At 37.9% G+C, this 27,682-nt stretch overlaps 1 protein-coding gene across 1 annotated transcript; it reads left to right on the top strand.

Annotated features, from left to right (window-relative positions):
* Positions 1 to 7,031: 7,031 nt before the first annotated feature.
* On the top strand, positions 7,032 to 27,484 carry LOC139136976 (mesenchyme-specific cell surface glycoprotein-like). Its single transcript, XM_070704855.1, has 11 exons — positions 7,032 to 7,972; positions 8,489 to 8,707; positions 11,683 to 11,881; positions 12,287 to 12,428; positions 15,164 to 15,278; positions 16,136 to 16,309; positions 16,736 to 16,801; positions 22,332 to 22,582; positions 23,237 to 23,451; positions 24,596 to 24,693; positions 25,300 to 27,484. The coding sequence occupies exons 1-11, from the start codon at positions 7,768 to 7,770 to the stop codon at positions 25,383 to 25,385; spliced, it is 1,770 nt and encodes a 589-aa protein (XP_070560956.1). The 5' UTR covers positions 7,032 to 7,767; the 3' UTR covers positions 25,386 to 27,484.
* Positions 27,485 to 27,682: the final 198 nt, after the last annotated feature.

Genomic DNA, 27,682 nt, shown 5'->3' with positions numbered 1-27,682 from the left:
CTGTCCGTATACATATCAGAAGAGCAAATACCCAATCTGTTTAGTAGAAATTTACAATAGCCGATGCAAAAGATTGAAGAACATGATCAAAGATCAGGATAGAATGCGGCTCGGCGACAGATATTCGGACTCTCAAACTTGTACAATATTCTTTGATCTACCATTTGTGGGGACTTATTTTGAAGATTATGGAATAAACAAAATTTTCACGTCTTATATATTCGTTTTACGAAAATGGAACATTCAATGATAGATAACACAGGGATGGTGGCCATTTTGAATTTCAACTTGTTTCTCTGGTACTAAATTTTAAAAATTGACCCCTCATTTTTATTCTTGATTTCGAAAGGGAATGGTTTAAATTTTCCTCATCGAAAGTTTGAGCAAAAGTGTAAGTGTTTCCATTTCGAGGAGCTTGCTAAATTAACCGTTAAGAGAGAAATCCCAATGTTTTTGTTATTTGCGTCTGATTTCACGGTGTAGTCGAGAGAAAAAGCAAAAGCGAGAAAAGGAGAAGCGGCCATAAAATTAGTACATTTCTTGGCTTAACTTCGTTATGCCCTTAGATCACTACCGCTGACTGCGAATGTTTTTCTACTTCTCCGGAAGGGGAATCAATACTTAAAATTATCCCCTGCTCTGTACTAGTTCTGGTATCCTATACTCAGTCCCGTACCACAGTGCACGTGATCCTGTGTGCCAGTCAACGTGCGAATGATGATCATCCAAAATTGTAGTCAATGGAAGATAACGGAGCCAAACAATGGGGAAAACCAAACCTGAACGGACCAACCTTTGGAATTTCGCTACAGAGCAATGCAGTACGAACGGCTAAATAGAATAGACGACAGGAGATGATTAAAGGTATACAGTCTCCTGTAATCTAAATATGCCCATATATGGTCAAAGGGGCGTTCCTTGGTATTCAAAATGCCCATGTGAGGGCGCTGTTTTTAAAAAGCGGCCACCCGCTTAAAATCTGTGATTGGTTAGATTTTCTCTTTCCATGGTAACTGTGGCAAAATTGGAACAGGTGACAGTATACCTTTAAGTGTACTCTGACCTGAAGACATGCCACAACATGTGACTTGTTCGCTCCACCTGTTCGGGGCCTTGCTTCGCAAATACTCGTCTTTCGAGTTTATCCGTTGGCTGCGTTCACAAAAAACGGTTAGGGGGGGGGGGCTGGAGGAATTCAGGGGATTCGAAAATTTTGGGGGTAGTGGAGGGGGGACTTGAAAATTTTGCTCTACCTGTAGGTCCAATTCCAAGTTAATTGTAGGTAATTCAATGCAAAATGAATACCATTTTTTATGTCATCAAAATGTTGTAATGTTAGTAATAATTTAACAAAATCTAGAACCATTTGTCACATTTCATGACTTTTATCTCAAAAAAATCTAAACGTGTGATTTGTCGTTAAAAACAAACTTGAGCCTCGTAACAGGGCAGAAGCTGCAACTGTTAATGATTACTCCAGCAATATTTCTATGAAATATATCAAATACAGTTTCTTGCTGTCTCCCTACAGCATCTCAAACACACAATATTTAGTTTGTCGACAAAGCCTGTATATATAAATATAAATATGTATTTGGTGTATAATTTAATTGGATTCCAGACTGACAGTCAGTTGTCAGTGATACAAATGCATGGTACACATACATAGGCTGTGATAGCGAGCTGAATACTGGACAATTCAGCATGCTGTAGGGAGTAGAACAAGAACACAGTTGTAAAACTGAACAAAAATATTGCCAACATTATCAAAGTTAATACAGCTACTGCCTACAGGTAGTGTCACTATCAGATACTACCCTGCTACTGCAGTGTCACTGTCACTGCATACCTAAACAGTGACAGAGACAGCTCTGACTCTGATGTACATGGTAGTTGAAGAAGAGTTTTGGTCAAATGACACTCATGACAGTGAAACTCACTTGTACACAAGATCAGGTCAGAGAGCAACACATGGAAGAAAACATAGAAATGTTTGAATTCTGGCATATGAGAATAATCAAATATTAAAGAAAAAAGTTGGGTCACCATGCTTGATTTTCTAAATTTTCACACTCTTATTATAAAATGATACAGAAGTAAAACTTTGAATAGTAAAGACTAAAAGAAAAAATATGTGACCAAATGGAATTATTTATTTTTTAACCAAATTTGCAATTATCACACCCAAAATTTCAGAGATTAAAATATTTATTTGATGGAATATTTTAATCTTCCTTTATTGTCAATTTTGAGTAGCATCTAATTCATATAGGTCTTGTAGTTTTGAAACAATTTTTGGTAGGTCACTATGCAATACGGTAATTAGCCAGAATTCACAATTTTCCTACTCTCTCATGATTGCATTTTGTGTGCTCTTCAACAGGAGCAATTGACCTGGCAAGAGTTTGATTCACTCAAGTTGGCTTTTAGACCAATAAATCTAAAAAATTCACTGATGCATTTAAAGAACTTACCTTGGGAATATGACTATACAAAGTGCTAATACAGGTAGTGTTGAACACCTGTGAGCAGAACGGCGCAATACGTGTTATTTTTTCTGCGCTCACATCCTTTACAAATATGCGGGCCTGTGATAGTTGGGGGAGGACTTGAAAATTTTGACCATATAGAGGGGGGGGGGCATTTGAAAATTTTTTAGGGTACTTAGGGGGGATCTCAAAAGAAATAAGATTTCAATCGAGATTCCTCCAGCCCCCCCCCCTAATCGTTATTTGTGAACGCAGCCTTATCCGTTGGCTACCACACTTGTTGCTTTTCGTAAAACCATAAATAGGTGATAAAAAGTCTTTTATTAGCGTACAGCTCGTAAATTTTAACAATAATATCAATCTGTCGGTCTAAAAGAACACAAAACATACGGTTAAAGTTTGAGGGCGCAGTGCAGATACTAGTCGCTCAAACGCCTCCGTTGGCTACAAACAAGATCAACTACATAATGACAACCTTCTAATAGTTAGAAACAATGGTTCATCGCGTAGGAGAAACGATTCAACGACCAGGGTAAAGAGAAATAGTTTTGTAGCGCTTGGTAACATTCATCATTTAAAATTTGTGCATTGCTGAATTCCTTACTTGAGAAATTAGTTTTAGCCATGTAAATTTTCACCAGTCGATAAGTAAGTAATACTTGGGCCCTTTCGGATAAAATGTTAACCGTATTATGGTAAGATACATAGTTACAAAGACTTTCAAATTAAATTCCTTTTAATCCCGCCCCACTTCAGTTGCCACTTGTTTAGGATAATTTGAAATTTGAAATAACTTGTACCGTAACCTTATGCTCCTATAGACAAATTACGATAGCGTCACATTTAGGTTGATTTTCAATAAAACAATCTTGAACATTTACGAGCACGGGCGAAGTGCGGAGAACACCGAACAGTATGTAACTTCTGTACAAAGAAACAAACTTGTGTTATCTTTGAAGGCTGGGAGCCAATATTCTGTGTATGTATCTTGACGTTCTTTCGTTGGCTATTCCTAAATGAATAGGTGGAGAACCAGAGTTTTCTCATTTTCTTGAACTCGAGAAATAAAACCAAACGATTGATTATTGCTAATTAAATTACAACTTTTGTCAATACAATGTACTTTGTGACCATATCCCCAGATTATTACTGATAAATTCAATGTATCTGAATAACATTCAGCAATGTGGCATCAGATGTTTCTACACCTACGAATTCACTGGCATTGCCAAAGCTATGAAAATAATATCAATAATGCACCCCCTCCTGGCCCATAATGGACTCACGAAAATTTTGAAGTCCATAATGAATTCGGCTTTGCCTAATAAAGTATGTTGTGCAACGTTTCCTTTCGTCCAATATGGGCCGACAGGGACTATATTAATGCATACATTATTAAGTATATTAAATATTACTATTTACAGACCATGAACACTCAAATACAAAGACCTGTACTTTAATGAGTCTGTACTGACGTTATTCCCTTCAATAACACGTGTTCGGGTATCGGTGTCTACGGTTTATTGTCACCCTAGTTTTGTACAAAGACAGGCATAAGAGAGGTGAATTTCCCTTTTCCTACACCGTTTTCAATTTACTCACATGATTTGGCAGTTTACATCAACAATCTAGAAATTGGCATCGCTGTGGATGATCGTGAAATTAGTGTTCTTCTTTATGCCGACTATATAGTGATTAATACTGACTCGAAAGATAAGATTTATGGTTACCAATGAGGCAAAAAGTCAAATTATCCCCTTTGGAAAATCATAGTAGTAGCAGCAAGGTAAACTTTTGGGTTTTTTATCATAAAGGGAAAAAATTAGATAATGCCTCGAAGTATGATTATATTTGGATTTCTGATGCTGTGTGATGCTGCTGGCAGATTTCTGAAATCTGCGGGCAGCATCACATGGATTACTTATTGTTTTTACATGATAAATGTTATCAAGAGGGACAAAACTATTTCTCTTTACCCTTCTAGTTAAATTATTTATCCGAATCGCCGAGTCATTGTTTGATGTTTCTACCTATTAGCAGGTTGTCACTATGTTGTTAATCTTGTTTGTAGCCAATATGGACAGTTTGAGCGACGAGCATTTGCACTGCGCCCTCAAACTTTAACCGTGTGTTTTGAGTTCCTTTTGACCGATAGATTGATATTTTTCGCCCTTGATTCTGTCTGACATCGGATTATTTAAATTTACGACCTGTACGTTGATTGAAGACTTTTCATCACCTACTCCTGGTTTTAAGAAAAACAACAAGTGTGGTAGCCAACGGATAAACTTGAGAGACGAGTATTTGCGAAGCAAGGCCCCGACTTTCTATGCCGTTCTGTGGAGTAAACAGGTCACGCGTTGTGGCATGCCTTCAGGTCAGAGTATATTTACATCCCCTGTAGTCTATTCTATCTAGCCGTTCGTACTTCATTGCTCTGAAACGAAATTCCAAAGGTTGGTTCCTTCGAGTTTGGTCCCCCTAGTGTTTGTATCGTTCCTCGACTACAATTTTGTATGATCAGCATACACGCGTTGGAGCGCACAGAGGATCACGTGCAATGTGGTATGCGATTGAGCATAGGGTCGCCTGAACTAGTTTAAGGCAGGGGATATTTTTAAGTGTTGAGTCCCTTTCCGAAGGCGTAGTAAAGCATTCACAGTAAGCGATAGTGATCTAAGGGCATAACGAAGCGAAAAATTTTACTCTTTTTAAGGCCGCTTCTCCTTTTTTCGATTTTTAATTTTTCTCTCGAATATACCATGAAATCGGACGCAAATAACAAACACATCGGAATTTCTTTCTTAACAGTAGAGTTAGCAAGTTTCTCGAAATTGAAATACTTATACTTTTGCGAAAACTATCGATGAGGGAAATTTAAACCATTTCCTTTCGAAATCAAGACGAAAAATCAGGGGTCAATTTTCAAAATTTAGTACTAGTATTACAGAAACAAATTTAGCACTTGAAATTCAAAATGGCCACCACCACCACCTGCGTTAACTCTATGGAGAAAAATTAAATGTTCCATTTTCCTGAAACGAATACATAAGATGTGAAAATTTTGTTTACTCCATAAGCTTCGAAATACATCCCAACAAATGGTAGACAAAAGAATATTGTACAAGTTTGAGAGTCCGAATATCTGTCCCCGAGCCACATTCTATCCTGATCTTCGATCATGTTCTTCTAGCATCAGCCAAAAGTGAGTTTCTATGAAACAGTTTTGGTTCTTATTTCACTGATACGTAGGGACATTGACAATACATCGAGAGAGTTTACTAGTCTGTAAAGAGAAAATTCAGTAGGAAAAAGAAGCCACAAATACCGAACCATTGTAACTTTTCTCTTCGTTCTTACTAAATATGACGAGAAAATACGTTTTTGCCCACTCGCGAAAGACATTCACCATTTACACCATGGAGTGTTCACGTGGAGAAGTATCCAAAGCTTGTAGTGGTTTTTATTGTGCTGCTGTAGAACCTTTCGCAACAGTTCGAAGAACTTCCAAGCCGCAAGGACTCAGGTACGACTCTCTACTACGACAGGTGAATATTAATTTGTTCAATATTGTTTCAGCGGGTGCGGAGTTTTAACAATTGTTCGTTTGAGCAAGTCACAAAGTTATAGCATGATAGTTTTTTATCGAAAGTTACACAGTTATTGTTCTTGACCGTGACCGTGAAACGCTCTATACGAGTCACCTAGCTATTTTCTCAATATCTTCGCCAGTGGTCAGTTTTGCAGTTTTTGTCTTCGTTCCTATAAACAGTTGCCGTAAGAATTGTTAATTGACGACCCAGAAGAAAATTGTCGATAAACACCGGTAACTGTAGATAGAAAGGAGGCAAGACAAAATAACCTTCAACTACTCTCCAGTGCTACTGTTGATTCTTTGGTAAGTCATATACAAAAATAGTTCATTCTCCACACACACACACACATATACTTATAGTACAAGGATATATACACATACATACGTACATACATACGCATGTACGTATACGTACTCACATAAATACATACATACATACATACATACATACATACATACATACATACATACATACATACATACATACATACATACATTCATAACGATGATACAGACAGACAGACAGACAGACAGACAGACAGACAGACAGACAGACAGACAGACAGACATAATGATAAAAAAGAGAGATGGAATAAGTACGCAGGAACGGAGAAAGTGATAAATATTTGATAACGAGGGGAGTTTATTTTAGTCTCCTATTCTTAAGCTCAATCTTCTGGGAGATTTTGCGTCGTGTCAGTTAACAAAAAATGAGAGACCACCAAGTTCAACTTGAAATCGACAGGGGCTAACAAAAGTTGTTTCCCAGTGCAATTCGCCAAGTTGAAACTGAAGAAATGTCTTTTAGCTTTTAATGGCACATTTTAACGGTGATTTCTGCTTTGTTCGCATGCACATCGGTTTGAGACAGAGTGAAGACGCTTTGATTTCAAGACGCTTTTCTCTCTTCTCTTGCTGAAATGGCAGACGAACTATTGCGTAAAACTATCAATACTAATTCTTATTTCTCTTATATGAAGGGACATTGACAAGGCACCGAGAAAGTTTTCTAGTCTCTAAAGAAAAAGTAAAGAAAAACACCCGAAAATACCGAAGCATTGTAACTTTTCTCTTCGTTCTTATGAACCACGACGAGAAAATACATCTCTGTCCACGCGCTAAAGACCCTCAGCCATGTGGACATCATGGAGTGTTCACGTGCGAAAGTGTCCCAAGCTTGAAGTGGTATTTATTGTGCTGCTATAGAACCTTTCGCCAAAGTTCGGAGAACTTCCAAGCCGTAAGGACTCAGGTACGACTCTCTACTACGATTGGTGAATATTAATTTGTTCAACATCGTTTCAGTGGGTGCGGAGTTTTCACAATTGTTTATTTGAGCGAGACACAAAGTTGACATGATAGTTTTTATCGAAAGTTACATAGTACAGTTATTGTTCTTGACCGTGACCGTGAAACGCTCTATACGAATCACTTAGCTATTTTCTCAAAATCTTCGCCAGTGGTCAGTTTTACAAATTTTGTCTTCGTTCCTATAAACAGTTGCCGTTAGAATTGTTAATTGACGACCCAGAAGAAAATTGTCGATAAACACCGGTAACAGGAGATAGAAAGGAGGCTGGACGGACATTTCTGAATTTTACCAGCAAGTGCAAGACAAAATAACCTTCAACTACTCTCCAGTGCTACTGTTGATTCTACAAAAATTTCACCTTGGCCATCAAAATGATATCACATTGCACACTTCGATCAGCTTTTCTGCTTCTCGTTACCATCACGACTGCGGTAAACTGCACGGTAAAGTTGGAGGCCTTGTCGACACTATATCTGCCCTATACCTACAACAATGGCAATCCAAGTTACGGAATTGACACCGGCGCCATCGAACAACTTACTTTTGACCCCCGAGACAAGATGATCTACACCGTTGGTAAGTCTTATACAAAAATATTTTGGTGAAAAGAATAGCAACTTGAAATATAGAGGTCCTTACAAATGTTGAGAATAAAGACGCTTTGTTCTGTGGACGTTTTTCTTTCCCCTCTCACTGAAATGACAGACGAACTATTACGAACACTATCAATTCCAATTCAGAACCAATTAGTATGTAAGTAGGGCGGGTAAATAAAGAGCAACAACCTCGCTCGCATGGAGATGTCTGTCGCTAGCCCACCTCCCTTCCAATTCCTTGGCTTTGTTGTCTCCAAAATTCCGTGACTTTACAGTCTGTTGAGACAATCTTTAATTAAGAGCGTTACCAGTAGGCCTGCACTACCTGATAGCCCACAGCCCACCCCTTGCATGAACAATATTAGTAAAGCCATGCTCTCAAAGAGCTTGCAAAATCATACACTCAACGACACAAGCAACGAAATTAGTTTCGCAGTTTTCTCCAATACTGGCGCCGAGTCTTCTAAAATACTACTCTTATCCATTTCCAAATCAGGTGACCAGGTGATCCACGTCATCGACATATCTGACGTCAACGATCCGAAGATAGTACACCACGTCAATATGACCAACAAGGCCAATGACATTGAGCTGTGCGGAGATTACATCGCCGTGGCAGTATCTGCAGTGCCAACGACAGCGCCAGGCAGTGTGTTCATCTTCGACCTCTATAACCCTGGCTTAGGTTCATTGGAAATTGTTCAGACGATCACAGGTCAGTATAGTCAAGTGGCCGTCTACACTCAAAAGTAGGGGGTGCACCCCTACTTGCACAATTTGGAGTTATACCTTTCCCTAAATTTATCAAAATGTAGCGAGGTAATGCGAAAGAATGTTTTGACTAAAAAAAATACGGCCAAAGTGTTTATTGACATTAAGTTTCTCACCGTTTGAACATCCTTATATGAAAGAGACTGAAATGGTCATCTACCCTACTTCGTTAAGGCTTTGTCACCTATGACAGTATCCTCAGCACTCTCATAGCACTGCCACACCCAAACTTTTACTATGATGACTTTGTTCATGTATAGTGTTTTTACCTTCTCGTGTCTATTTATAGACAGAGAAGGTATTAGAGTTGAAAACCAATATGCTGCTGTCCAGAACTTCCGTCTGTCAAGAACTTCCGTCTGTCAAGACTTCCGTCTGTCAAGATCCGTTGACGTCATGCCATTGTGATGGGTCATATCATAAACTGGTGGGGGTGTTCATGGCTCAGGTTGAGGTGTGGGAGAACGATTTTGAGCTATGACAAAAATCAAAAGGGACTTAGCGGCATAGCCACAGTGTTAAGCCTTTCTCCAAGGTTTCTTAGTTGACTACAATCTATTACAGACTACTGAGCTGACGTTAGGGGTACTCACTTTGTGTTTGCTCACTCTGTGAGCGCTAGTGTTTGGTACTGAGTTGCGTGGATATCCCCTCATGGCCTCACGTGATCTGGGCCTGTTGCATAATCTGCAGAGATGATCATATGCCTCCGAGTCTGAAAACTGTCATTGTGTAAGCCTGTCGGCATTTTCCTTGCATTTTTTCTCATTTAATTTTGCAAAATATCGGCGAGTACCTCAATATTTCAAGATAACCCTTTCTTCCCAATCGTTTCCTGGAGTTTCAGAGTCATATGAACGAAAATGAGTGAAAGTTTTAGACAGGAAAATCGGACGTCGGCCATGTTCGATGTTTACAGTACAATCAGAAGTTTAAGTGGAGGAATTAACCAACAAACACAGGAGTGTTCATGATGCCCGCCCTCTAGAGGCAGACCCTCCTATATGAAGTACCACATTTGATGCTTGTGGAAAGCTTGACCACACAATGGAGCATTTAAACTTTTAGAAAATGACAAACTGAATAAGAAGGTATTCAGAAAATGTCAAATACTGAGGAAAAATGCGCAAATATTCAAAATAAACAGGTTAACTGATTGGTCAGCTATAAAAAACAATGAAAATGTTTATGATCAAAAGTTTTTGAGATGCGCACATTTTAACAAATACAGAAATTATTAACATTATAAATATAAGACCAAACTATTTTTTCAGGGATGGGACAGGTTGGAAATGAGGGGTGAGAGACAAAGGCACTCCTATTGCTGCATGTGGATGCAGCCACACCATTTCATTACAGCATACTTATTCACTGTGCTGTGTTCAAGTTCCATATTGTACTGACTGTCATACAAGGATAACATAAGCAAATCAAATCAAATTAGAAAAGGATCAATGCTGTTGTGTGGATTTTGCTGAACATGGCTGTTTAATATTTCGCCCTATATATTTGGTATCCAGCAAAGGCATATTTTGATGTAAAGTCAAAATTAACACTACATTGCTGACAATATATTTTACCGTTTCTGCATGAATTTTTCTTTTTTAAATTATAGTATATTAGTACTTCAAACAGATTAACAGTTATCGTGATGTCAACCCATAATTTTACATCACAAAGACTGTAATTCTGCCAATTTTTTTTGTTTTCAGTCATTTTATAAATTTTGCACTGCACAAGATGATTGAACAAATTGCAATGTTTGAATTTGTAAACTCAAAGAATAAAAATCCTTTGGTCACAGATTAAATTATTTTTTGAAAAGAAATTTACTCTTAAACACTTTTAGCATATATTCTTTACACGGTCATGTATTTCAAGGCATGTATTTCAAGGAAAATATGCATATTAAAAACAGTAATTTCTTCACTTTCAATTTTTTTTCAATACTATGACAATTATCAGCCATGAGGTTATACAAACACAAGACCAGATAAGGCGTTTTTCATCATTTCCACAGGACTCTTTGGAAAATCCATTAAAACAGTTAAAAGTGACTGGAAATGATCACTTGGTATACATTTAATTTACAGATGCCAGGTTGTGTATTTCACATGCACTCAGGTCAGTAAGGAAGTGCGTCATTACTATTTTGGACTGTTAATTCTTATTTCTGAACTGTTTAACTTTTTTACACATTGAACTATCTTTAGGCAGTTTATACTGTAGCTTAGAATTTTTTGATTGATGTATTTAATCATCTTTTGGGTTCTTTGGGTCCATATCCCACCTCATGCCCCTACATCATCAACTATTTACCAACAACTCCATGCCAACAACCAATTACCTGACCTGGCCACACATTAGAGAAGGTACAGCGTCATTGACGGTATTTTTTTAAATGGTAGCTGTTCAGAAGGTAGATTGTAGGTTTTGATCAATAGATATTACCCCTTTGAGTTCATGAAGGCTAGGCGTCATTCCCGGTGGAGCACTAACCCCAATCTAGGTATAGATGCGTAGTGAAGTGTTTCAACTAAAAAGGACTACCTCTATACAACTTTTCGTAAAATAATGGGGTCAAAAGTTTACACAACTCGGCGAAACAATGCAGTCGAACACCTATACATTTACTGCAAAAAATAGGTCAGAAGCACTCCGGGTAGAAAGTCGTGCCAGAGTCACAGATAGGTGAGGTTTAGGACTATCAAAACTTTCTAGGTCAAAAGTCTATACATAGGTGAAAACAAGGGGTCAAGCACCATATAAACATATGTATACCAATTCTTTGGCTGTGCCCCGGATGTCATACACTTTCGAGAGATATACGATGATATGAAATCCGGATTGGCACCCGCCCTCTTTAGGCGGTAAACTGTACTCAACTTGTTCCCATTTTTTTAATGCTAAACTTTTCAGTCGGATCTGAACCCGACATGTTGGCATTCAGCAAAAACTGTCAAACCATTGTCGTCTGCAACGAGGGAGAACCTGGAGAGGACGGTAAAGGTGCATACGTCGACCCCGAAGGCTCTGTCACCGTTTTGAAATTCGCTTCGACGGACTTGTCCGAGACGCCGACGATCGAAACGGCCGACTTCACAGCATTTAACAATATGTAAGCAATACAGTACAGTCACTTATGGTTTGTCATTTGTCCCTACTGTCGTCATCAACTTTATCCGAAAACTATTGACTAGAAAAACGACACCCACAATGTGAGACCTAATTGTTAGGTAGAAATAAAGTAAAATACCAAAATCTTGAATTTCAGGGCTTCGAACACTGTAAGGTAGGAAACTGAAGAAATGTATTTGCCAAGTTAGAGCTAGTTCACAAGTGATCAGCCGAATTTTGAGAATATAGTTTATGTCTTTTTTATTCGCTTCTCAGGAAACACCAAGACGGCTTTGCATTTTGTCATTGAGAACCGTGTCGCATCTTTTAAATTATTAAAGTCAATGGAGATAATTAATATTTGAAGAAACAGTAAGAAATCAGGGATTATACATTTACATTGCAGGACCGAGGAGTACTTGGCGAAAGGTGTTCGTGCACCCTTGATGGGCCAGCTTCCGTCCCTACCCAGCACATTCTCGCAAAATATGGAACCCGAAATCGCAGCTTTAAACATGGACGACACAATCGCATATGTCGCCCTACAGGTGGGATATAGCAGCTCTCTATAATAGTAGTTCTGTTCACTCTACCGCGGTAATCAAAATACCATAATGAAGTACATGAACCGATTAAAAGAAATGTCCGCAAAGAAGAGGGCGTTAGGGACTGGACACAAATTACAGGGGGGGGGGTGGGCCGGTGTTTTTTGGGGGTGGGTCGCCATTTTTCGCGCAAGCATTTTTGAAGGGTCATAAAATTTTGTGCAAGCCTATGGGGAGGGTCACCTGTTTTCATGCATCAAAGCTGAAATTGCATGTGCACGTTATGGAATACTGAAAAAAGAAAAAATACCTCCTGGCACTTTCATTTTCTGCCATTACCATTTTCGGCGCGCCCTTCGGGCGCAATTTCAGGTATAATAAACAATGTATTGATGGTCCAAGCAGCCACATTGATTTAAGCTGTCATGATTTCTACTTATTCAACACTATTGTGCATAACTGTCCCCTATAATAACTCTTTCAATAACAATTTGGGAGATTACTTATTTGACATCATTCTCCCATTGACAACACATTGGGTATAGGTCGGTGTCAAACGTTCATGTCGCTGTATGTACATTTTTTAATTTTTTGAGGACAGTGACAGAAGACAAACTGTTCAGAATAGTGCATAGTGTCATCAATAACAACTGGAAGCTTCAGGTCGAACAACTTTTGAATAACAATTCAGGATCAGATAACCTATCAGTTATTTGTAGTTTCCTCATAGCCTACAATGTATAGTGAATCAACATTTTGGTGAATTCCAAATCAAATTTCTTGCACAACCATTGACCTAAACCACTCTAGTCTAATCATGAATATTAATACTAATAATTAGGTGTACATAAATGCACAGATTTACCAAGTTTTGTATTGGAAAAAATTATTCATAGTTTCATCATAGACTGCCATGTATAGTGAATGGACATTTCAGTGAAATTCCAAATCAAATTTCTTGCACACCCATTGACTTGAAACTACTCTAGTCTAATCATGAACATTAATACCAATAATCAAGTGTACATAAATGCACAGATTTACCTATTTTTTTATTGGAAAAAAATTATTCATAGTTTCATCATAGACTGCCATGTATAGTGAATCGACATTTAAGTGATATGCCAAAATCAAATTTCTTGCACAACCATTGACTTGAAACCACTCTAGTCTATCATGAACATTAGTACCAATAATTCAGTGTACATAAATGCACAGATTTACCTATTTTTGTATTGGAAAAAAATTATTCATAGGGTTTCACCATAGACTGCCATGTATAGTGAATCAATATTTCGGTGAAATTCCAAAATCAAATTTCTTACACACACATGGACTTGTAACCACTCTAGTCTAATCAAGAACATAAATATCAATAATCAAGCATACATAAATACACAGATTTGCCAAGTTTTGTATTTAAAAAAAATTATTCATAGTTTCTTCATAGACTACAATCTATAATGGATCCACATTTCATGCGAATTCCAAAAACAAAGTTATTGTACACAGATGCACGTGTTACCACCCTCTTCTAATCAAGCACAATTATGTCAATTATTCAGGGTCATATATACACAAATAGTGCATATTTTTAATTCTGAAAATTTTTTTTTACAGTTTTGTCATAGACTCCCATGTATAGTGGATCAACATTTTATGCGAAATTCCAAAAACAAAGTTATTGTACACAGATGCACATTTTACCACCCTCTTCTAATCAAGCACAATTATGTCAATTATTGAGGGTCCATATATGCACAAATAGTGCAAATTTTTAATTCTGAAAATTTTTTGACAGTGTTGTCATAGACTCCCATGTATAGTGGATCAACATTTTGACAGAAATTCCAAAATCAAATATCTTGTTCACATGTGCACTTGTAAACAACCCATGCTAATCAAGTATATCTATATCAGTTATTAAACATCTGTATATGAACAGATATAGCTAGTTTTATACTGGAAAATACGCCTTCGTAGTTTTCTTATAGTCGACTACATGTATAGTGAATCAACATTATCGATAAAATCAAAAATTACATTTTTTGTTCAGGCATGCACTTTTTACCTGCCACTTCAAGCAAAGTACATTTACATGAATTATCACACACATATGATTTGATATTTCTTGGACAACGCGTTATATCGGCCACATTTTGCCTTCCTTTCGGGAGGGCGACTTAAAAAGTATAGCAAGTCAGAAGGGGTCTTTAACACATTGCGGTTTTTTTGGGGGTATTGAGTAACAGGGGAGGGTCACTTATTTTCATTCACGGATAAGGGGGAGGGTCACTATTTTTGTGCATGAACTTTTGAAGGGTCACTATTTTTTACGCAGCGGTTTTTCGAAAAACACCGGCCCACCCCCCCCCTGTAATTTATGTCCAGTCCGTTAGTCAATGTTCTTTCTCGGCACAGTGTGTCAATTAGAAGTCTGGTAATCGAATCGTCACTCTAGATATTTCAGCCGGGGAGGCGGGGTAACCTCGCAGTGAGGGCGCCCTATTTACTATATGTATGTTTCTTTTTCACCATGGAGATCATCTACAGCGTAACCACGTGCACATGTAAACTTTTTGATGAATGTGAGTTTCGTATAGTTTGTTCTTTTTCCATCCTACAAAGGCTTGTTCAAATACGAAATATTAACCTTAGCAGTACATCGCACAGTGCACTAATGTGCAATGCTATTGTCTACTAGAATTCAGTCGTTAACGATAATTCTTGTATCCCAGGAAAACAATGCCATCGCTGTGGTTGACATAGCAACGGCCACGGTGACGGAAATTTTCCCTCTGGGTTTTAAGGACCATACTGAGCATCCGTTAGACGCTAGCGACAGTGATTCTGGTGAGTGAAACACCAAACCATATATGGAAACTCATTTCAACACGACGCTTATCAAGTGGACGCTTGATTTCAGCTCGTTGGTTGCGAGGGCGTGTTGCTCCAGTTTAGAAGAGCGTGCACATTAAAGGGAAACAGTCGTCGGAACTGCTCGTGTGCGAGTTTCTTGTTTATAAAAAATATATTTCGTGTACGATATCTAGATGCGCCTAATCATCATAGCTGCAACATGTAAATTACGATGTAGATTATGACAGACATGTTTTAACTTTCATCAATCAACATCGTACCTTGGATACAGAGTTTACATTTATATATGGGTCATATGGGTCCCATACGACCTTTGAGCGCAGTTCCGATGACTGTATACCTTTAATGTGTGTGCAGTCATGTCCAACTGGTTGCACAGGCTTGTAGAAATACCTTGTCTTATTTAATGATATAAAAGGTAAATGTTTCTTTCAAAAGAGAGAGAAAAATGAAATGGAGTTGTGGAAATCGTGATACATTGGAAATATTTAAACATGTTTAAGTTTTTACAGTCCCCAAATGTACAGTAAAAACCAGCAGACGTTCATCTGACGGCAAACCCACTTCGACTAAAAATAATGATTATGCTGTCTAGTAACAGCATGGTGTTAGAATGTAGTACATCTTTAGTAAGTATGTGTCACATGGCGGCATTTTGTTCAAAATTAACTGTAAATCGTATGCCGAAAATTCAAAATAGCAATGCACACAGTTATTCAAAAATACAGTTTTCGCGGCAATCGTAATGTTATTTCAGCCATTTTCCGTCCGCCTCTTTTCTACCAATGATGGATTTTACATACCAGGTTTCGTGCCCGTTGTCGTCTTAGGAATCAACATCCAGCCTTGGCCAGTGTACGGAATGTACCAGCCCGATTCAATCGCATATTACTACCGCGACGGCGAGGGATACCTGCTGACGGCCAATGAGGGCAGTGCCATGTCGTTATCTATCTCGGGCGAAGAGTGGGACGAAAGCATGAGGGGACAAAGCTTCGTATCAGGTTTGCTGATTGGTTGTAAAACCGCAACAAACATTAGAGACATACATATACTCATAAACAGACATTGAGAGACATACCGCAGGCTTGCGTGAGCGCGCCTGTTTCTATGGGAAACTCTGTCTTAAGTTTTGTGACTCTTTGCATTTTCCTTTCTCAAATATACAGGCCGGGGAGCAACAATTATCAAAAAAAAAATTCATGCGAGTATACACAGGCACAACAGGCCCTTGTGTAAAAATATTAATTTCATTTTGCAAGTTCACTCAGGTTGTACTTCATAGGTGTACTTAAATTTGTATATGTATGTATATATATATATATATAATATATATATATATATATATATATATATATATATATATATATATATACACTGTGTTGGATATTTCATCACCGTCCTGTTTGGTGCTTCTACTATTTTTACAGGAGGATTACTGTCTGACGATGTACCACAGGAATTGGCAGAAGCATTAAACGACACCGAGAGGCTAGGTATGTTTGGAATATTCACAGGGAGTTACAGCACACTATCTATTTTCATCCCCCAACAAGATATAATGTTAACAAATACAGCAAACTAGCGCAACGTTCATGGGAGGTCATGTCAATAATAATAACAATAATAATATAATAGTAATTAGCTTTATTTCAGGATATTATACCAAAAAAGTACACAATCCTATAGACTTTAAAAAATACACAAACATAATAAGAGATGATAAACTGTAGTAAAAAATAGAACCAAAACTATTGAAAAATACATTAGTTGCCTATACATCAGATATATTTTAGAATGCAATAGAGCATCCGACTTGAGGACGGTTAAAATAACAGCATTAGGATGGTCTTTAAAACGCTCATAGAAATTGTACATCGATTTACGTCTAATAGCTTCAAATGTCGGTATACTATTGAAAACAAACATAGCACTGGCACTGCAGTCACGAGCATAGCCCATAATAATTCGGAGAGCATTATTGTAAGATACCCGAAGTGAATTCAGTTTTTTTCTTGGTGTACGAAGACCACAGACTCGAACAATACATATTGGTACAGAAACTTCTGAACAAAATCAGTTTAACATGATTTGAACATTAAGAAAATTTACGTAGCAAAGAATTTGCGCGGATATAAAGCCCGTAGTTTGTCGCATAATTGCTCCATGGAAGTCATCAGTCACGTCATAACCCAAATACATATGGTGTTGCACAACTTGTAGTTGGCTGGTACCGATTTTTACCAAAGGAAACTTCTCTAATTTGACTGAACTCTTACGCGGTATAAAATACATACACTTGGATTTCATTGTATGATAGATAATGTCATGCTGGATACCATATTTCTCACAGATTGAGACTAGCTTACGTAAACCTTTGATAGACGGGCATAGAAGTGACAAGTCATCAGCGTAAATGAGGTGGTATATCATTTGTCCCCTTATATTACAACCCTTTTTTGATGATTTAAGACGAGTACTCAGCTCATCCATGTAGACATTACATAACAAAGGCGAAGGGATGCTTCCTTGACGGACACCGTTCTTTAGGGACTGGACATAAATTACAGGGGGGGGGTGGGCCGGTGTTTTTTTTCGAAAAACCGCTGCGTAAAAAATAGTGACCCTTCAAAAGTTCATGCACAAAAATTAGTGACCCTCCCCCTTATCCGTGCATGAAAATAAGTGACCCTCCCCTATTACTCAATACCCCCAAAAAAACCCGCAATGTGTTAAAGACCCCCTTCTGACTTGCTATACTTTTTAAGTCGCCCTCCCGAAGGAAGGCAAAATGTGGCCGATATAACGGGTTGTCCAAAAATATCAATCATATGTGTGTTATTCATGTAAATGTACTTTGCTTGAAGTGACAGGTAAAAAGTGCATGCCTGTACAAAAAATGTAATTTTTAGATTTTATCGATAATGTTGATTCACTATACATGTAGTCGACTATAAGAAAACTACGAACGTGTATTTTCCAGTATAAAACTAGCTATATCTGTTCATATACAGATCTTTAATAACTGATATAGATATACTTGATTAGCATGGGTTATTTACAAGTGAACATGTGAACAAGATATTTGATTTTGGAATTTCTGTCAAAATGTTGATTCACTATACATGGGAGTCTATGACAAAACTATACATGGGAGTCTATGACAAAACTGTCAAAAAATTTTCAGAATTAAAAATTTGCACTATTTGTGCATATATAATCGACATAATTGTGCTTGATTAGAAGAGGGTGGTAAAATGTGCATCTGTGTACAATAACTTTGTTTTTGGAATTTCGCATAAAATGTTGATCCACTATACATGGGAGTCTATGACAAAACTGTAAAAAAAAATTTTCAGAATTAAAATATGCACTATTTGTGTATATATGACCCTGAATAATTGACATAATTTGCTTGATTAGAAGAGGGTAGTAACACATGCATCTGTGTACAATAACTCAGTGAAACAGTGTACAATAACTCAGCTCAGTGAAATGTGGATCCATTATACATTGTAGTCTATGAAGAAACTATGAATAATTTTTTTAAAATACAAAACTTGGCAAATCTGTGTATTTATGTATGCTTGATTATTGATATTTATGTTCTTGATTAGACTAGAGTGGTTACAAGTCCATGCGTGTGCAAGAAATTTGATTTTGGAATTTCACCGAAATGTTGATTCACTATACATGGCAGTCTATGGTGAAACCCTATGAATAATTTTTTTCCAATACAAAAATAGGCAAATCTGTGCATCTATGTACACTCAATTATTGGTACTAATGTTCATGATTAGACTAGAGTGGTTTCAAGTCAATGGTTGTGCAAGAAATTTGATTTTGGCATATCACTTAAATGTCGATTTACTATACATGGCAGTCTATGATGAAACTATGAATAATTTTTTTCCAATACAAAAATAGGAAATCTGTGCATTTATGTACACTTGATTAGTGGTATTAATGTTCATGATTAGACTAGAGTAGTTTCAAGTCAATGGGTGTGCAAGAAATTTGATTTTGGAATTTCACTGAAATGTCCATTCACTATACATGGCAGTCTATGATGAAACTATGAATAATTTTTTTCCAATACAAAACTTGGTAAACCTGTGCATTTATGTACACCTAATTATTAGTATTAATATTCATGATTAGACTACAGTGGTTTCAAGTCAATGGTTGTGCAAGAAATTTGATTTTGGAATTTCACCAAAATGTTGATTCACTATACATTGTAGGCTATGAGGAAACTACAAATAACTCATAGGTTATCTGATCCTAAATTGTTATTCAAAAGTTGTTCGACCTGAAGCTTCCAGTTGTTATTGATGACACTATGCACTATTCTGAACAGTTTGTATTCTGTCAATGTCCTCAAAAAATTAAAAAATGTACATACAGCGACATGAACGTTTGACACCGACCTATACCCAATGTATTGTCAATGGGAGAATGATGTCAAATAAGTAATCTCCCAAATTGTTATTGAAAGAGTCATTATAGGGGACAGTTATGCACAATAGTGTTGAATAAGTAGAAATCATGACAACTTGAATCAATGTGGCTGCTTGGATCATCAATACATTGTTTATTATACCTAAAATTTGCGCCCAAAGGGCGCGCCGAAAATGGTAATGGCAGAAAATGAAAGTGCCAGGAGGTATTTTTTCTTTTTTCAGTATTCCATAACGTGCACATGCAATTTCAGCTTTGATGCATGAAAAAAGGTGACCCTCCCCCATAGGCTTGCACAAAATTTTATGACCCTTCAAAAATGCTTGCGCGAAAAATGGCGACCCACCCCCAAAAACACCGGCCCACCCCCCCCCCCTGTAATTTGTGTCCAGTCCCTTACATTGAAAAAAGAGTATTTCTTAGTACCCCAGAGAACGAAAAATTTATGTGTCTGGTACCAAACAAGCAAGACACGTATCACATACCACGGAACACCGCTATCAATAAGCTTCTTAAAAAGGGTCCAATGATTCACGGGGTCAAAGGCTTTCGTTGCGTCAAGGAAGCAGACAAATATCGGATTGCTGTACGTCTTATGGTAGTTGATAACGTCTTTCAAAATGAAAATACAGAGTGCCCCGTTTGAATCTTTGGAAGTCTTCTGTATACCAATAATGTTTACGACGATTAAGAATGATAATTTCCACAATTTTGGAGGAAGAAGTTGAGATTGCTATGGGTCTATAATTATCTTTACTGGTTAGATCACCCGTTTTATCCTTAACTCAGGGAACGATAATTGTTTTCATAAAGTCATCAGGTAAATAGCCATGAGATAAAAATGCAGAGTAAACTAAAGCTAACAAGACATGAAGTCTGTTACTTGCAAATTTATAGTGTTCGCCAGATAAATCGTCGGCACCAACAGCCTTACCAGATTGCAGACTACTGATCGCATCGCTGATTTCATTAACACTTATTACCGGAATTTCATCTGAAGTGTCAGGCGAGTTGATGGATGACTTAACATAATCTCCATGAACATTATCACTTACAGACGACAATAGTGAAACGTAGTGTTCCCTCCATATTTGCAATGTTATTCTAGCCACAGCAACCGCCAACGGTCGATGAGAAGGGTGTTGAGGTTTTGTTGATGACACGCATCTGTCATTATTTTGGAAAGAAGAGGCGAGTGCATCAGCTCGGCATATTCGTAATGCGTGCTTAAACCTCGCACGTGCCGCGGACCATGTCTGGGCTTTCCGAAACTGTACCATAATTTAAAAGAATCTCTTTCGTGATCATTGGCATCTTTCACATAATCATTCCATCTAGGAATAGGCGGAGGGGAGTTTCTCATTTTAACCTTAAAGCAGAGGTTTGTGTTACACAATGTGTATCTCTGCATAACAATGCATGTGTTAAAATATTGATCTTTTGAAGAAGGTTATCAGAAGTGTTGTAGTAATTCTTAATATCACTGGTGCTGATTTCATTCCAATGAACTCGATTACCAGAGGTGCTGTTGTTGTTATTACTGACATCCTGGAGTGAGGGGAGTTCCCTCAGTGAAATTGTCATTGACAAGGGAAAATGATCTGAAGCAACGAAATCAAACAAAACTGTCATCGAATATATACTAGCGTGCGCAGAGAAAGTAGACACACAGTGGTCTAACCACGAAGTAGTGTTATGATCTTCACTGATGAAGGTAAATGGGTTCTCTCCCGAAAGGTTTGTGAGGATCTGCACTCCAGTCGCCAATCACAAAAATGCTGTTAAAGTCCACTTTCTTCAATATTTTGAATTTTAAACAGATATTGCATAAATGTGTCGTAATTGTCATCGCAGTCAGTTGGCATATATACAAAAAGGAGAAGAAGGCTTTTGTCTTCTAGTTGAAGAAGCCGTAGACCTATGATCCTATCGTCCTCACCATGCAGACAAACTTTGGGGTTTCTTTTGAGGGCAAGGGATTTCCTCCACAGGATTCCAACACCACCATAAGGTCTGCCAATTCTAATACCAGTGTTATCTTTCATGGACGTTGTGCCCGCCGCATAGAAAACATGTCATGAATATTAGAGAGGAGAGAAAACTCATCGCCATACAGCCAACGTTCCTGTACAAGGATGATGTCATGACTATCGCATAAAGATTTCAACGGATCAGTAGTAGACTCTACGCCACGACAATTGTATGATGCTACGCGAATTATCATTGAGCTGATTTAGAAGGGTAATATTCTCTGACAAGAGCTCCCTTAGGCCAAACTGAAGCATCCAGTAACTTAGAGGGTTGGTCATTAGGTACTTCAATGACAAACAAGGCGTACGTTTCGTATTTAGATGTCAACCGCTCAATTTTAGTCACAATAGGTCTACTTGAATTATATTTACGTATAGTATTAGCCGTATAGCTAAATATTTGATTGAGGAACATTTCGGAGCAAAAATCTTGAAAACCAGCTCACTGTGACCAGCCTCAGTATCGAAACTTGCAATGTTCTACATTCCCATCGTAAACCTAAATACATATACCTCACATTTTTGCTATACCTAGGGAGGCTTTTCTTCAGCACGGTGGACGGAAAGAGCGCCGCGGATCCCTCAAAGATTGATACATTTTACGCCTATGGCGCCAGGAGCTTTTCTGTTGTCAGGACATCTGATATGCAAATGATATACGAAAGCAGCGACGACATGGAAAAGATACACGCGGAAACATATCCATCGATATTTAACATGAATGCCGGAGACAGCAATTTCAGTAGAACGCCCGAAGACACAATGGACGAGAGATCTGATGATAAGGTATTATGTGACGTCATTTCTCTGCTCTGATCCATTACAATGTAGTCTCATCTGTCGCGATTATGGTAATAATTGAATGATATAATGATAATGACGGCTACGAACCCCACGGAAAAGGAAAGATATATCGATATAGGCCTATTCGCATTCTACGTATAAACTATATATCACTTCTCGTCCAAACTCTGTTGCGATTCGTCAATTTACGGTGACATGGTGAGCGTCATTTTGACGTTAATACACTCGCGATCGAAGAGCAAGTTACTGTTTAGCATTTTTCCAAAACTGCATCAGTCAACAGTTCAGAACAACTGTTGATTGGTGAGATTTGACAGTGCCTTCTACGCATGCGCATATTCCATAATGAGTAAAGAAGAGGAAAATGTCTACTGCGACCGAGATTTGTGATAAGCTGATGAACTCCTCGATTTTCAGTGAGTAACTTGGACAAGGTGTGTTACAAAACACATTTTGACTCGTCATATTCTGGTAACGGCGTACATTTGTGTTCCCCCGGGGCCTGTGAGTCGCCCAAAACAGTCTTTATCTTTCGTGAAACAGGCTGATTTGGGGAGCGCGACTATCTGTTCTGGCCGTCGCGCAACAAACCCCATAGCCAAGTCAATATGTGTATACTGTTTCCATTACCTGCAGGGACCGGAGCCAGAAGCAATCACATTTGGTCGAGTTGGCGATAAGGACATAATATTTGTTGGTTTGGAGAAAACTGCTTCTTTGATGTTGTACAGAGTCACAGCAGCCGGTGACTACGTCTTTGAAAGTATCTATCGCCCTGGTGGTCTCGGCAAGTCTGTACAGCGTCTCTACGACGAGAAAAATCTCGGCGACTATGATCCAGAAGATCTCAAGTAGGTGAAAAGTCTTTGCAGAGATTTCAGTCACTGAATAATCTCACATTTTGTCCTTAAAGCTCCAAAGACCAATTATTTCGAATGTCGGAAAAATTACCAAAGTGGTCTAAACCGACATGTTGCACTCATTAATGAAACTTTGCATTTTGATTAAATATGTAAGATAGTTGCACACTGTTTTACCAATCACAGCATAAATGTTCAGCGAAAACACGAATTAGCGAACACTTTTTGACGTATTCTAAAAATGGTGAACTTCAATTTCAAAACTTACGCCAGTCTGAAATTAGGAACATCCAACAACAGTAGCCTAGGTGGTTTTATAATTTTTTCGCAGCTCCTTAAGTTAAAGGTATACAGTCACCTGTAATCTAAATATGCCCATATATGGTCAAAGGGGCGTTCCTTGGTATTCAGAAGACCCGTGTGAGGGCGCTGTTTTTAAAAGCGGCCACCCGCTTAAAATCTGTGATTGGTTAGATTTTCTCTTTCCATGGTAACTGTGGCAAAATTGGAACAGGTGACAGTATACCTTTAATGAACATGAACCGCCCCCTCACTCATAGAACATATGACCCCTTTACGGTAGTATGCGCCTCAAAATTGAAAGACTTAAACTTTTGCTGAAACTCTCCTCAGGGAATCTTTCAATCGTTCTCTTTCAAAATCAAGAATAAAAGTCAGCGGTAACTGTGCACAGTGTGGTACTAGAGAAACAAATTACAGCACCCTAGATTTACCGATATATGAAATTCAAAATGGCCGCCACCCCTGTGTTAAGTCTATGGGGAAAAATAAAATTTTCGATTTTCAAAAAAATGAGACGGTGACGGTGAAATTTTTTATCACTCCAAGGGCTTCAAAATGAGCAATGAGCCCTCACAAGTGGTAGATCAGAAAGGAATTGGAAAAGTTTGAGAGTCAGAATATCTATTCCGGCGGATATCTTAAAAGATGACAAAAAATTTCACGACCAATGAAAGAAAAAATTTATATTTCAGTATTCGCTCACGCTCTCTCTCTCTTTCTCTCTCTCACTCACTCTCTCTCTCTCTCTCTCTCTCTCTCTCTCTCTCTCTCTCTCTCTCTCTCTCTCTCTCTCTCTCTCTCTCTCTCTCTCTCTCTCTCTCTCTCTGTTTAGATACATAGATGCAGATGACTCACCTAACAGAAGACCTTTACTTGCAGTTGCTGGGACGATAAGTGGTACCTTATCTCTCTATAACGTTGTTGACGTCGGTAAGTAATATTTGACGTGTACGGCTCTACAGTGTGACGTCCAGCATGAAAATATGTTCTCTACCAAAGTTGTTGATTCTGATGAGACCATTCCGCTGTAATCTATGCATATTTTACGCCATTAGGCGCTTCAAATAAAACTCTTTGTTTCCCATCCGTGTGCTGGTAGGTTTTCAGAGAACATTAAGAAAACAAACACAATGTTAACACTATTATAAATAAAAATAAATGCATTATTTTTCCAAAAGAAACCAACTAAAATTGAGCTTATACACTTGTATATTTTGTCTGTGTTTGTTTTTCCCCTGGCTGGCTGGCTGGCTGGTAGGGTTGGTTGTTTTTTTCAAAAATCAAAGGACGGCAAACAAAGAATTTTCTGTAAATGTCCTTATAACATTTACACAATCCTCAACTTTTTTAATTCAAATTAATGCAGCTTCGATCACACAATACAAATTACCATTATATTATTTCGGACAGTTTTCGGGCGAAATGAGGGACCTACATTCCGCATGTGTTTACAAATAAAATTTATCAATAAATTAGAATAAAAGTATTTGTTTATTTATTTATTTATTTGCTTCATTTTACCATTCCTCTTTTCAGAAACAACTTCCAAACAGCCTACACAGACATTCTCCTCGTTACTGCTGATTGTGTCAACGATGGCTGTCACACTGCTCAGTCGCTGATATAAAAATCAATTCAATGAACAGTTGAAACATGTCCCAAATATTCCCGCCGGATTCAAAATGTATATTTACCAAAAGCACCTACATTGTGCTTCCCAAGTCATGTTATACAACTTGCCAAATTAAAGACTTCAATGGCCACCTTGTATTATTAGAGATTTTTTAACATTAAACGATTTAACCGATGACGAAACGACATATCGTTTACGACAAAGTCACTTTTTCGCGCCTTGCAAATTGTTGTCACGCCTCATGCAGAAATGAGACTTTTTTACGTTACCACAGTGTGAACTTTGTTCTCAAGACATCTAGTATTACTCATTTGAATTGCTAATTGCAAAGTAAAAATATCTCAACTACCGCAAAAAGTAGATGGTTGTTTGCAGAAATTTGCGGCAAGAGAAGTTGAAAAAAAACCTGCAAACTAAAAAAACACAGGCAAAATTGTGATAAAACTGACTGCCGAAACCCGGGATAGTTCTCCGAACTCGTGCGAGTTCGCCGGTTTGACCCAGGGACCTTTAGATCTTCAGTCTAACGCTCTCCCAACTGAGCTATTTCGGCAGACATTTGTTTATGGCAAAGGAAGGTATATATTTACCCCAAGTTCAAATATATTGTGTCGTTGGTAAAAAATTCAAAACTAGAAAACGTTCATTCAAAAAAAATTTGCAAAATGTATTATTTATAATGTTGGCATTGTTTCTGATTTTTGTAACTGACCTTAGTAATTTGGTACAGTAATGGACAGGTAGATTAAAGTTAGAACTCAACATAACATAACATGCACTCTCTTTGATCTGTTTGATGTGTCGCGTTATTGCATGCGACAGTAGAGTGAGGCCATGCTGTCCACTGATATCTGCGTCATAACAATACACTGAACAGCGTTGCCGTTCCGGCCGTATTTTTTAAGTTTTAGTTCATAGTTATCGTTTTTTGAACGATGTTTGATTAGTGTTCCCGCCATCCGTATTGTCGGATGACAGCAATACAATTCCTTAAATAAATCTGCCTTCAGGAGCCTTCAGTACTTACAGGAGGTGGCCGAGGTGATTGGGGGACGGTCACTTTTAGAAAACTGTCTAAGGGGTACAGATAATCAAAGGTTTAGCCATAAATCACCTTCTGTCAAAAGTGACCCTCCCCCTAAGATAGGTTTATAAAAAGTGGCCCTCCCCCTTGAACAGTTTTCTAAAAAGAGACCCTCCCCCCATTCCCCCGGCCAACCCCTGTAATTACTGTGTAGTATTTCAAAGAAAACAGTCCATTACATTCCATTACGACATATAGATGATAAAGATTAAAAAAGACAGTATACAGAAATTAATTGCAGCCACTGTGCAGCTACACACAACAGAATATCAACGAACGTAGACAGCCAAACGACTGCAGGATTATGATTAAACTATCGTATTTCGTGTCGTTTGTGTCCGATTTTTGTAGTTTGTACTGCAGTACGGCTACCAAAGTTGACATCACGGGATAACTTTTTAGATTGTCTTTTATCCAACTGTCAGCAGTGTTCACAGCCGAAATAGCTCAGTTGGGAGAGCGTTAGACTGAAGATCTAAAGGTCCCTGGTTCAAACCGGCGAACTCGCACGAGTTCGGAGAACTGTCCCGGGTTTCGGCAGAATTCTTTTTCTCATTTGCCGAGACAATTATCAATTTACACTAATGTGTCTCTTGCAAAACTTTCCCTATTTGTAGATAATTTTTTTCTAATCTATCGTTGTTTAATAATTAAAAGTTCGAACACAACCTACATTCTTTTAGCAGTCTATTTCAGTATGAATCAATTTAAACATACAATTTTATCGTGGAAATAACTGATTTTATGTTTTGCATCAACATCTGCTTATGTTTTTCTTGCTATGTTCATGTTTCATATTATCTTTTTAAAATGCAGTGAAGATTCTCATTTACCGGTACAAATCTACACTTTAATGCTTAGCAGTGTTAGCAATAATTGGATTGTAAGGGATGAGTTTTGAATTTCAACATTACGACAACAACTCTATGTTCGGGGTATGGCAGGCGATATTCGTCTAAGAGTTATGATCAATAAATGCCGTGTATTAAACCTTTTTTTATTATGCAATCCTTACCTGTGTCGTGTGTGTGCCTATTACTTTACCCTTAACTATCTCTGTATAGTATTTCAAAGAAAACTTTCTATCACTTTACGATATATATATGATATAAAACAGAATATCAACGAATGTAGTCAGCGAAACGGCTGCAGGATTATGATGAAACTATCGCATTTCGTGTCATATGTGTCGGATTTTTGAG

Source organism: Ptychodera flava, chromosome 7, assembly GCF_041260155.1.
Source record: "Ptychodera flava strain L36383 chromosome 7, AS_Pfla_20210202, whole genome shotgun sequence".
NCBI lineage: Eukaryota > Metazoa > Hemichordata > Enteropneusta > Ptychoderidae > Ptychodera > Ptychodera flava.
The sequence above is the reverse complement of the archived record's forward strand: the minus strand, read 5'-3'. Positions and strand labels throughout refer to the sequence as shown.

Bases quoted from the DNA above. Each gene is read 5' to 3' on its own strand.
- LOC139136976 (XM_070704855.1), top strand. From the start codon at position 7,768: ATGATATCACATTGCACACTTCGATCAGCTTTTCTGCTTCTCGTTACC. The intron at 15,279-16,135 runs GTGAGTGAAACA...TTGTCGTCTTAG, and splicing joins CGCTAGCGACAGTGATTCTG to GAATCAACATCCAGCCTTGG. The intron at 22,583-23,236 runs GTATTATGTGAC...CATTACCTGCAG, and splicing joins ACGAGAGATCTGATGATAAG to GGACCGGAGCCAGAAGCAAT.